This window comes from Ixodes scapularis, unplaced genomic scaffold, assembly GCF_016920785.2.
Source record: "Ixodes scapularis isolate PalLabHiFi unplaced genomic scaffold, ASM1692078v2 PGA_scaffold1__304_contigs__length_218370807, whole genome shotgun sequence".
Lineage (NCBI taxonomy): Eukaryota > Metazoa > Arthropoda > Arachnida > Ixodida > Ixodidae > Ixodes > Ixodes scapularis.
In genome coordinates this window covers 16,933,711-16,946,531 of record NW_024609846.1, presented here as the reverse complement: position 1 = coordinate 16,946,531, position 12,821 = coordinate 16,933,711, and the positions used below count along the sequence as shown (strand labels likewise).

Below are 12,821 nucleotides of genomic sequence, written 5' to 3'. Positions count from 1 at the left end.
TAGACTGTTTGTGAAATGCTAGTTGTGTGCTAGTTTAAATTTTCTTGTGTGTGTGTGAATTTTGCTTTATTTTGTACCTAGGCAGACACATATGACCTTTTTTTTTAGGGTGTCATCACACAAGCCTTTATTGGCTTTGATGTACCCGGATTCACATCCTACTTCTCTCGTCTGAATGGGTCAATAAATTTATTATTATTATTATTTGTAATATTAGTATTAGTATTATTGTTGTTGTTGTTGTTGTTGTTGTGGTCGTTGTCCTTGTCGTTGTAGTTCTGGTTGTTGTTGCTGTTGTTGATTTTGTTGTTAGTTAACACTGGCACCCGCGAGGACCCTGTTTCCAAACGGGCTCCTTCTTATAACAAAAAATACAAAATAACTGGTCCCTATATAGGGAAAAGACGCTATATTGCCTCCCGATTGTTTTTCTCAAGGCAAACCCGATGTTTCAGAAAATCATAATTTTTGACACACTCTCCAAGAAATTGTTTTCGAATATGTAGTAGGATTCAATGCTTGCGATGACGTGCTCTGTTAGGCATGCGGAGAATCGAAACACTGTTTATAATCGCTGTTTCCGTTTTCAGTCTTAAAATAAAATAGGGCGAGAGAAGCCATTCACCATAGTAAAAGCCCCAGCCTAAAATGAGTATGGGTACACTTAGAGACGGCATGTCCAAGTTTTCTGGAAGACAGATTGGTTGAATGTAATCGGTAAAGTTTACTGGTCTTTTTAATTTCACTAAGGCAATGTCTTCCTGTAAGAGAAATGAATATTGTTTAGCATTATATGCAGCCAGCAAATAATAAAGAACAATTTTAAATTATTGTAGTTGGTACAATACCATAAAGAAGGAACAGTTCTGAATAGGGACGCAGGTCTGCTCGACCTCAACGCAAAACACGTGGCCATTCGGCGCCGCTTTGCCATCTAGTTCGTCGCTTCGTTCGGCGGTGAGGATTCGAGTTGTTTCGCCGGAACAATCTGCATAATTGATTCTATGTATGCTTCCCATACGCACCGAAATAAAGCTGGCGTTCTTATTCCTAGACGAATAAAACAGAGAGGGAAAGGGACGAGACTTTGCTTTTAAGGTGTAATATTCCTTTCGTCAAACGACTAGCGGCATCTCGATTTTAAAAACAGTTAAGATGACAATTTGTTCATTTTTGGTTTTTACTGCAGCCCTATTTTAGAGCGCAGCTTTTAGGCGCCCGTTTCCCCGCCAGATTTAGCTGGGAAATTTTCCCCCTAAATTTAGCTCGGTAATTTTTCCGCTAAATTTAGCGGGTGGATTTTTACGATAAATTTAGCTCAGAAACTTCCCCGCTAAATTTATCGGGTTAAGTTTCCCCGCTAACTATAGCAGGGAAATTGACGTCACGTGACCTTAACACCAATCCAGTTTCCCCGCTAAATTTAGTGGGGAAATTTAGGGAAAACTTCGCACTAAACGGGAGGGCAGCAGGCGAGGAGGAGGGGAGGGTGCGAAGGGAGAGAAGGGGCATACACTTCCCTTTGCACCCTCCCCTTTTCCTCCTCAAGAGCTGCGTTCTACTTCGGCATTACAGAGAACTGTAAACGTCTTTAATTTTTTTGGCTCATTATTAGTGTCTGGAAAGTGCAGAACACGACCTTCCGTGTGAGTCAACCGGAGCTATTTGAAGAGATCACATAGATTGTTTTCTTAACCTATACCGCTAGCATTTACCACAAAGATAGCTGAAGGCGGTAGAATATGTATCAAAATTTTACAAAATAAGCTTATCCGAGTAAACCGTTAAAACTCCCGACCTTGAAGACCCTACCTTCGAGGCCCGACTGCTAACGAAAACCGTCCGATTGGCGCAACGGTCAATAGATGGCGGCACCTAAGGTTGCAGGGGCCACAACGAGCGCTTTCATCGGCATCAACATTAGCCGATGACATTTTTGAACCAAAAGCGATGCACTCGGTTTGTGAGTCAATTGCCAGTGCATGATTTAGTTTTACAAATAAAAAAAGCACAATACAAACGAAATACAATGCTGTCTTCTTTTTTTACTTCTTTGTTAGGCTTCATGTCGTCGTTTGCTTTGCATTTCCTGGTAATCGCCCGGTTATGTTTTATTTTTTCATGAAAGTTTATTTTGTGCTGTTCTGGGCGGTTAGGCCCAAAACAACACTTCTTGGTGTGCTTAGCTTTCAACATGCGAAGCAAGGCTGTTCTCCGGTACTGCAAGTGCAACCATCTGTGGCTGTTCCGTTAGCAGACGGACGCCTTACGTAAAAGTGTGAAGATCTGGACTTCTATAATTCTACACAAGTAACTAGCTCAGTGAATTTGATAACACAAGATCCACGCCTTCAGGCCCGTCTGCGGTAAATCCTAGCCCGATCCGTCTAAAACAACGATTTATGCGTTGCCTTCAAGAAGTCAAAGATTCGCTTAACTTACATTCACATGGAAGTCAGCAAAATAAAAAAAAGCTGTCGCCGCTTTTTTTGCTTACATGTGAAACGCTGACAGAAACTCTTGTACAAGTTCCCGGTTTTTTTTTTGTTTTTTTTGTACAGGTTCATGCGTTTTGAATGACCGGTATATGTATGCCTAGACACATAGTGCTTCAAGTAACGACTTACAAATGTGTGTTTCTCAGTCAGAAATTGCACCGAGGGTTACTAATTGTTATTTCCCCCCTATATATTTATTACAAGCCTAAAAAGAAAAATTATTACAGTACACATTTCGTCAACTGCCTGTAATTTTGATTCTTAGTAGTCTTCATTCTCTACACCAGTGCTAACGCTCGGCACATTACCGATTCGACGCATGTGACTACCTATATCTCGAGTATTTTATCAATCAGTGAGATAATTCTTGCAAGCACTCATAAACCATGCGACGCATTAAACCACTGTTGGTTATACAAAAAAAAGAATGTGGCTGTTAATTTTAGAGCTGTCTCGTATTATCAAACCTTGACTGCTAGTGCCAGTAATGCATTTATACGTGATTATGAACCGGAGATGACGGACGAGATTCAGGAAAAAATACTGAAGTCTCAATATGTCTTAAGACGCACGTCTCTGTCGCCTTGTTGCCCGTCGTCTGCGGTTTAGAATAATGTGGAACTAGAAACAACTCGCCTGTTTATTAAACTTGTCTTCTATGCGTTTAGAGGGGAGTAAAAACAAAATGTACACAATCAGCCTTTCCTGCAGCTGTTAGCTCCTTACTCGAAACTATACAGCGTCTTTTTACAAACACTGCCTTAACTCAGCCCTTCCATTATAAAGATCTACCAATAATTTTATTTGCGTATTAGGTTCTGGCAAATTTATATAGGTCGGTGAATCATCCTAAATCAACTTTTTCAAGGTTGGAAATCTGTAGAGATAGAAAGTTCTGCGAGAAATTAGGGGTTGCGATGTCCTGATATTAAACTTCAAAGTATTACGCATCATTTCAATGTTATTAAAACACACTTTCCTTGAAGTGAAAATCGCATCTCAAAATGTCTGCCTATACTAATTTTAAAGGTTAAATGTCAGCAGCTGTTATAATTTAGATATACTGCTATACAGACAAACCGTCAAATATATCTACAAATACAGCACATTTGTATGCAACGAATGTGCGACAGGTCTTATCGACATGATCCGTTCCAACAATGTAATTAACATCATAAAGAAGCAGGCGAAATGTTTACATACCGAAAACAATGCGCAGCGGTCAGCACAAATTGGTTGCTTATTAAAACGCCGCCGCAATAGAAGGTATCGTTTCCATTGTACAGCCCCACCATCCACGGCCAGCTTCCTGGATCTGCCATGGTACCGTTTACGATGCGTTCAGTAACAGTATTTCTTAGATGGCGCCGTCCACAGTTATCTTTTTTCAAAAAATCATTATATTCTGTATGTTCCATGCTTGCAACTCCTGTAAATACCAGACCACCGATGAGTGCTTCGCGACGTCTGCTGGAGGGTCTTAGGAAACAATGCAACCAAACGTTTTGCAAATGAACAAATTATTTATGAAGCTGAGAGATGACGTAGCTAAACCCAGACAAATCACTTCGAGTGGCGAAGAGCAAGAGGCACATATTTCATAAGGTTGCAAAAAAACAAAACTGTGAAACTACATGAAGTGTGAAATGTTTATCGAAATTTACTTGAACGGTAATTATGCTCTTTGATATATCAAAGGACATCCAAGTCCTTGTGTACTGTGTATTAAGGCAGTCTGTACTTAACTTATGTTTCGAAACCAGCCCACGCGACTAAAAAAAAACAACAAAAAAACAAGTTAAAACACTAAGAAGTAGCATCGATCCCGAAAATACCCGTCATTCAATTTCAATCTTCTGGTGTTCGAGCACTATCCAGCCTGCAAGAGTATTAAGAAGAGATGCAGCTGCTTTCCTAGAATGATTTGAAAATGTACTCATCAATGGACCATCAAATTAAGTTTTATTAAGGTTAAGTGCTGGCGAAATTAAGAAAAAAATCATATTGAAACAAATAATAAAGACAGAAAAAAAAACATATCTCGCAAGTTCGTCGATACCAATAAATAAAGAGCCTTGACACGCCTAAGCATCAGTGGGCCGCAAAAATACCATTACAATGCTCGTGAAACTTTAGGTTATATTTTTAAAAAAAAGTAATAGTTGCCGGCTTTTCCGTTAGGAGCTTGATTAGGACATTTTGTTCTAGATATGACGCAGTATATCTTCCAATAGACAGCCATCAAAAGTACCAACTAATTTTTTGCACGAATCTCTCAGGAATCGTTTTTTTTTTCTGCATAAAAGCGAGTGCCCAAATCGACGCACACACCCTTTCTGTTGCAGGCGTACGAATATCTCCTCGGCAATCGGTAACAACAACTCAAACAACATGTTCGATGTCAGTAACGTATACTGGCTGAAGTCCAACTGAGTTATTTCCAACTTATCAGCAGTGCCATCTGTCTAGAAAGCTAACACAAGTCCTTAGTAGCTAGCAACCCTATTCGTCCGGCCCATTATGAAATACCTCTAACTGACTACTCGATGCGTGAAAATGTTTAGGCACTGACGGGTTTACCAATTCAATTCATAAAAGACAACCTTGTTAAAAGCCATTCGGAGCTGGAATAAGTCTGAGCTGGGCAGGTCGGCTTGTTCTGTGTAAATTTCAGGGATCTGAATAAGTGAGGTTCACTGCTGGTCAACATACATCTCGAGAGCGTTGGCATTATGACGACTTATTTCACGCGTCTGAAGGACGGTCGTAGGTCTTGATTATGAACCAGGAAGAGGAGACAAATGTCAAGACAGGGGCCTAAAACTTTCTGCGTGTCGTGCCTTCATTTTTCTTTTTTTATTGCCTCTAATGGGGAAGATTTTGGAAATAATCTTGTTAAATAAAAAATATATATACATATATATAATTCGTTACATTTGTCCCCTTACGCTTCCTGGTTTACGTGAGGAGAACCGACATGTTTTCCAAGTTAAAGGGTGATTAGACTCAAGTCTTTTATTGACTCTGATGCAGATCATCTATGACAAGAGTTTTAATCCTGTCGCGGACATTTTCAATACCCTTCCATGTTTTAAAAATACTGTAATACTGAGCCTCAACCTGTAACGTGAAAATATTTAAGTTTGGTCGCCTTTGACATCCCGCAAGTGTAACCCTCCTAAGGCCTTACCAGTTGTTTGGGGCACACGGATTGATACATTGATAATCTAAAACTATTTTATTATTTGGAGTCCTCCGTCATACCCAGTAAAACGTAAATAACTCACTTATCGTGTGTATTAAAAGAATGCATATACTGCAGGCTAAAATGTTTGAAATTTAGTTGTTTCATTACTAGCTCCCAAACTTATATTTGGATGGTACAACAAAAAGTAACATTAACTTCATTACTGCTTCGAGGCACTCGTTTATGTTAGCGTTTTTCTGAATACAAGTAAATTTTTTTCTCGCTGTATTGTTGTAATGAAGCAAATAAAAGAAACTTGAGCTTTGGTGAATTTGTAAATTTGTCTGATTAACGCCAGTTTTGACGCCCTACAAAATGGCGCCATTTAGCGAGTGTGCTAGCTAGACTACACGTGGCAACCAGGAATGAGTTCGTGTATCACCGCAATATACCTTCCCTATGAATTCATTCTGTGTACTACAGTGGTTCACTTATACTTAATATTTTATAATCCACGGTTTATAAAAGTGCATTTTCTTGCCTTCGGTTATGGCAGAACTGGTGGCACTGGGGTTTTCCTTGTGCTAGTGCACGCCAGTCACATATCTGCGCTGTTTTATTTTTGCTTTACTTTTAACAGAAGAAACCTTAAAAGTATAAATTGATTGAGTTCTTATAATAAATTCAGCTGCCATGTATTCATAATTAGTTTATGCGCGTGAGGGTTAGTTTATGCGGTGATCACTTTCGTGTCTCACGCGGTCGAACAACGGAGTAATTTCTTTTGCGAGGGCCTCGTCCCGATGAATGGAGAGTTTGGTTACTTATTTATGATAATCGATTCTTCTTCTGAAAGCTTGAGCAGGCGTTAAAATGTATCTAGGTAAAAATAGAACTTGAACGAAACAATTAACACAATCATTAGGCTTCAGGAGGGTACAAATTAGTAACCAACTATATGGTTTGGAAAAGAAACCTTTAAACAAAAAATCTGATTGATCGAATATTAATATCCCAGTTGTCGTTTACGGTGGACAACAAGGGTCTACGTACCATGCATAATAAATGAACAAAAAAGCTTGAACAGAGCGCAAACATAAAGACTTATAACGATGAAGTGATTGCCAATTTTTGAGTGGCCGCAATGATTTAATATCTCATAAAAGCACGAAGACATCTTAGTGGGTAAGTAAAGCTCCTGTATGTATAGGGTAAAAGATGAGAAAATGAGGAAGGACGAAGGATGACCCTAAATCCGTTCAGGTCGAAGCAAACCACAAGTCGTGACGTGAATAGAACACTAACAGAATTCTTCGCTAAGCAAGGCTTCTTTGTGATAACGCCTTTTTACCTTGCGGTAATTTGTTTGGGGTTAACGCCCTATTTTTATGTCCCAAAACGTACATTAAATTTAGGAAGAGTCATACATTTTGTAATGTGTCACCGATCGGTAACGGCAAACAACACACACAGCTATAGCCACTAGTAAACTTGTGTCGTAAGGAAAACAATTAAAAGAACCGGATTCATTAGAACTTAAGTCTAGTGGCATTAGCCAATGTGCTAGTGCATAGTTCATTTTAACGGATAAAAAACAGCGCTGGGACAGGGACAGAGGAGAAGACAGAAGACAAACAGAGCGCTGACTTAAAACGCAGCTTTAATGGATCCGACAATGCGCATAAATAGAAAAATTGTTTTATGAATTGAGAGAGAGCGGCAGCTACAACTTTATTCAGAGTGCTTACACCTATGTCTGCTCGCTGGTGACCGCTCTTCCTGCGGTGGATCACTGTGGCAAGAGCTCTGATGTGCCATCGACAAAACTGTTCACTTCATCGGGTGGCAAACATCGCCTCGCCTCCCAGAAAGCACCCCTAGGAGACCACCTGCTGCCACGGAAAACGAGGTCCAGAAGTTGGAAGGCGCCTGCCTTCCGAAGCAAGTAAGTAACGTCTTACGCTATGGGCCAGTGTTCGCCGTCGAGCCGATGAAGTCGCCTCTGGTGTGGTTGTCTCTGATAAGTCAAGTGTAAGGACAAGCAGCGGAGTCTGAAGTGGACAGATGTGTCGCTGAAGGTGTTGATGTGTTACTGCAATGGAAAGCGTCTCGTAGCAGAGTCCTGGTGAAAGGCACCTTTACCTACTTAAGAGATAACGCCCTGTCGTTACTACCGGACGATTAGAAGGGGGTCTTTATGCTGTTACCGAAGGGCATGCTCAACTCAAAAGCTGTAGACGCTATCGAGGCTACGTTTGTTTGAAAAGAGGACGTGTTCTTTGGAAAAGTAGAAACTGAAGCTCGGAAACAATGCAAACGGCTGAATCTATCTAAATTTGCCCTAGCTGTCAGTAAGGGCAAATGCCTAAATCTATGCCTATTCTCCTTAGCCATAACACACAAAAAACTAGCTGCGCGCTATGTGTAATAGTATCGAAAAGTGGAATCTGGCAAAAATCGGTGGCCGTATTCTTACAAACAGAATTGAACGTTTTATCTATTGGCAATCCTTTTCAGGTAAAAAAAAGCTCAGGACAGAAGTAGACTTTTTAAAACGATGCCCGAACCAAAGCTTTGTTGCCTGTTCCGAAGACATTAAGGATCTTTAATATTCTATTCCGCACTCCGAGCTTTTAGCATGTGTTAAACATTGTATTGGCGACTAGGGATATGCAGCTTTTCAAGATTAGTGCGGACTAAGGGTGAGAAATTTCTTAGGGGTCTTAACCTTTTACCTGATATCAACTTTTTTACGTAGAATTGAGAGTCTTTCATTCAGATGAACTGCATGTGTGCAGGTTCCTGATTAACTCTCGTGTAAAGCAACATCTACCTTGTATTTATGACATACATTTATCTAGGAAACTTGAAGGTTCCAGGGCAAAGAATATATTTAGCTTTGTGGATGACTTGTTAGCACTTGTAAACTGTAACGGAAAGCATTTTAATGATCAATACTCGGTTATTTTGCCACTTTTATTGAGTGCGTGGAACCGTTCATTCTAATGCACGAATTAGCGATAAATGGTCCCATAAGATACCTAGACTTCGTGCTCCGCTGTCATCACTCACATATCTGCTGTCTTTATGAAACTGGAGGCAACAAACCCCTCCCACCGTTTTCATCACCCCATTCTAAGCTGGTGAAAAAAAATCATCAACGTTTCTATTAAGAATGCTCTACATAAATTCTGTTTTCACTTGGTCAAGTATAGCTTTACAAATCAAGCATTATTACACATGGCCGCAGGCTACTCATCGCACCTCCTAATGGCGGTCCAAGAAGCTCTACAGAAGAGATGACGCAACGAGAGCGTTCAAGAAGCTAACAGAAAAAAATTCGAATATCAAGGTACTACCGTACCGACACAAAGTTTCCCAAAATCTGAAAATAGTGGAACCGCGAATCGGTATTCGTGTGGTCTTATCGGCTCCGAACAAACTTTCTAGGATGTGCGAAAAAGTGAAATAGGATGTAAGAGAAAAACAAGTTTGCAATAAGGAACGCCAAAGCCAGGTTTTTATACGAGTTGTGGAGGTGATGTTTTCTATCCCCCATCTTGATGCCGCAGACAGATAGGGCAGACAGGACGCTGTCACAATGAGCGGTTAAGAGAGCACACGACTAATGTGTCAAAGCTTGTGTCGGAGCATCTTGGTGTGCACTGCCGCGACTGCGGATGCGCTTCACTCTTTGAAAGATGCACGGTCATCAGTTCACAAAAGGACACGCCCACGCTGGAGATTATAGAGGAGCGCGCTAATGGACAAGCGGGGTCAGAATGGATTAGTACCTCGTCACTTACTTTGCCGATAAAGGAGAGCATGTTTCTTTGTAGATCGGACAACAGCACAGCGTGCAGATGACTCTAGGAACAGGTGTCATGTTTCTGGAGTGTTGTCTCCCAACTTTGTTTTTGCTCGGGACACATTTTGTATTTATACGCGTTGTCAGATTCATCAAAGCTCGATTGTAACTCAGCGCCGTGTTTGTCTTTCCTCTTCTACTATATCCGTGTCCCTGAGCTGTTTTTTTTTTCCTTTAAAATATATTTTACCGAAGTAAACAAATAAAACGAATGCACAATATTTCGTATGTAGATATAAAGTAGCGTCGAAATTAAATAAAGTAAAATCTTCTTTTTGGTATTTGAAAACAAAGATAGCCTTGTACGAACGATAAAGAACAATATGTCACTCGTTTCACGGAGGAAATGGCGCCTATTGCCTGAACAATCCGAAAAGTACATTCTCAATTTAGTGGTTTAAACCGGTTCGAACCGGTTTCTGCACCCCGGAACTGAACCGAAAGCCTTGAACACAAACCCAAACCAAACCGACAAAACTTTTGGCTCGACACTCTGGTACCCCGAGCGACCACCGTGGCGCTACCGGCCGATGACAGTTGTAGAGGGCCTGCAGGCTCTTAGCCTCGTCTTCACTCACAAAGCCTGGAAGTTTGACGACGAAGCCACAGAGTGTCCGGTCGCAGATTTGGAGCTCGAGGATCTGGTAACACAGAACATCAAAGAGCCATTTCTCAGGAAACCTGGACGTTAGCAAGCAGATTTTGCGGTGGCGAGGACCCGGAACACTCTTGTTCGCTTGAGGGAAGTGTGTTTCGTCGTCTAGCCGCAGCGGGGCGCCAGTCACGTGACTCTCCTCTCGTCCGTTGTCTGCCGCACCACCTTTTCCATTTCCGTGGCCGCTTCTCTTGACGTTCTGCCAGGATTTGTCAGTGTATAAAGGCTATGGTAGAATATCTAGAGTGCGGCGGCACCTCACTGGCACTGGTTGGTTTTTGCGTGGTATTTCTCTTTTGATTATTATATTTCCGCTCGTGCTTAGAAGCGCGCGTACCGGGAATAGCCCGAAGCGTACACGACTACTACTGCCAACGCTGCCGGCATTGTAAACTTATCAGTCTCGGCTTCGCCTATGTATGGCTGCGCCACGTGTCCGGCCGTGCCTTGTTTTTGATTTAGTTGCCGTGCCACAATTGTCGACACGACCCAGGAGCAGCGGCCGAAAGGACGCAGGATTATATACTTGCTAAGAGATTATATATGACACGTGACAATACGTCCTTAGATATGAGGGTTCACATAGGATTCATTTCTGCTTGCTCGCTGAAACCAGCGATGATTCTTTTTTTTTTCCTGCACTGCCTAATTTCTATTGGAAATTTTTCAGACGTCAGGTTGTCAACGACCATATATCTTTTTTAATACCGATTTCGCGTTCACGCGTAACAGTTAATCGCGCTTAGGTTCTTCTATATAACACACATAAAATTGTGTTTAGGTTTAACCTTATTTAGAAGGTAATAGGCATGAACAGGACTCCGTTAGCTACTCATGTGACCCAAGACATTCTGAATGCAACACATGTCCCGCTAGTCAAGAACCCATTCCACACTTTGCGCGACTTGTCTGCACAAATGAGCAAAAGCACTCCTCGGCACGGTTCAGCGGTTAGAGTGGTTTTCCTTGAGGTGCAGTTTTTTGTGAACCTAATTATCACGAGCCATTTGTTCGCTCAAACTCCTGGTGAACCTCTGACGTCACGGTGGGCAATTACACATTTATTGCCCAGAGTTTACCCTCCCTCGTTGGTCAAGACGTTGTAAGTGGATCAACCTTAGCAATCTCAATATTTCGCAAATTCGGAAAGGTGTAATTTTCGGGAATATTCTAGTGGCACGAAATATTTACATTGTGAGTGATATGTTATGTATTCGTTACCGTGGAGTTCTATATACCCGGCAGAAAGTTTTCGCGACTTTTTTAAGTCGTTGAATTCGTCTAAGTTACCTGTCGAAGATTAACTTGTTTACTTTTCAAATTAAAAACAACTTTAAAAAAAAAAATTTTTCAGTGAGACACAACCTTAAAGTTTACAAACAGTAACCCTTACCGTCATTGCATTTTGTATACTAAAGTTTTCACAATGAGCCTCGGATAAGACTGAGTTCGGCACTTAGATGCTGTGTCCAACAGCAAACGCTAACAGTACTTGTTTTGATTTCTTTTTTGTAAGGATGTACATGTAATATGAAGAGGCGGTAGTCGAGAGGTATCCCCAAGAAGTATAAGTTCGTTATTGTCTCATAAAAGTTTCAGTTGTCTTTTTTGTTGAATTTTTCGCTCGTTTTTTTTTTCTTTTTACAATAGAGCAACTCAGCTTTAAAAACAATCATGATCCCAAGATGACGTCATCATCAGCTATATGCGTTTCTTTTTTCATTTCTTACAAATAATCGCTACAGACGGAGAAATCAACAATGGAAATCCTAAAGTGAAAGACGCGGGGTGATGTTTTTTTTTGCGTCTGCTTTGCGAGAAATTACTTGAGTAAGAACATCTGGATAGTTTTGGGCACATACACACCTGATATGCGAAAACCCGATTAGGCGGGGCTTCAACATCTTGTCTTCAATCATGCAAGCCTCGCAAAACACAAGTCATGGCGAATATGTTGTCCATTACGACCTGACTCTGTAAGTCCACGCATTCTATTGCCTACTCAGTCATCCTATGGGAACACCTATTAGTGATTTCTGTTTCCTTCAAGCGATGTACGAAAGGGCCTTTTTTGTCAGATAGAATACGTGTGTAAGTAAAATATTATGTTTCTACTCTCTTACCACACAATGTACCACGCCGGACTTCTTTAGCTGTAACACGCGAATTGTGACCTGGCCGTACTCCCAGAGTCACATGGCAGGCGCTCTTCGGAACACCTCGTCTGCAAGTTTTGGGACATTACTTTTTGGCTTCGTGATCACGCCATCCTCTTGTGCGCGGCTACTCCAAGAGAACCAGCTATGGTGGTGGCAGTACGGATAGGCAAACGTCTTCCGATCTTAAACACCTTTTGTTCTCCGATAGGCGACACCAAGAACGCATAACAAGCACATTTTGAAAAAGAAAATGTGACCAAAGACAGATGAGCAAGTGAAACGTCGTTCTCGTTGTTCCTGTGCATATCAGGTTATTAAAATTTTGGTGTGTTCGTCCGTTTTTTTTCTATCGTTCCCCATCTCAGGGTTTACAAGATGTGTATTCTTTTATTTGATCGCTCTCTGTGATCCTTCATACATCACACATTGGATCTCGTATTCTGAGTTCGTCATT

The 12,821-nt window shown here is 41.2% G+C and overlaps 1 protein-coding gene across 1 annotated transcript in view; it reads right to left on the bottom strand.

Annotated features, from left to right (window-relative positions):
- Window positions 1-3,916, bottom strand: part of LOC120836234 (chymotrypsinogen A) — a 29,533-nt gene extending 25,617 nt beyond the window's left edge. The window contains exons 1-3 of the mRNA XM_040223550.1: window positions 3,702-3,916; window positions 849-1,050; window positions 626-761 (exon numbers count right to left, since the gene is read on the bottom strand). Coding sequence (XP_040079484.1) covers window positions 626-761; window positions 849-1,050; window positions 3,702-3,916 — 553 coding nt within the window. The remainder of the gene's footprint in view (window positions 1-625; window positions 762-848; window positions 1,051-3,701) is intronic.
- Window positions 3,917-12,821: the final 8,905 nt, after the last annotated feature.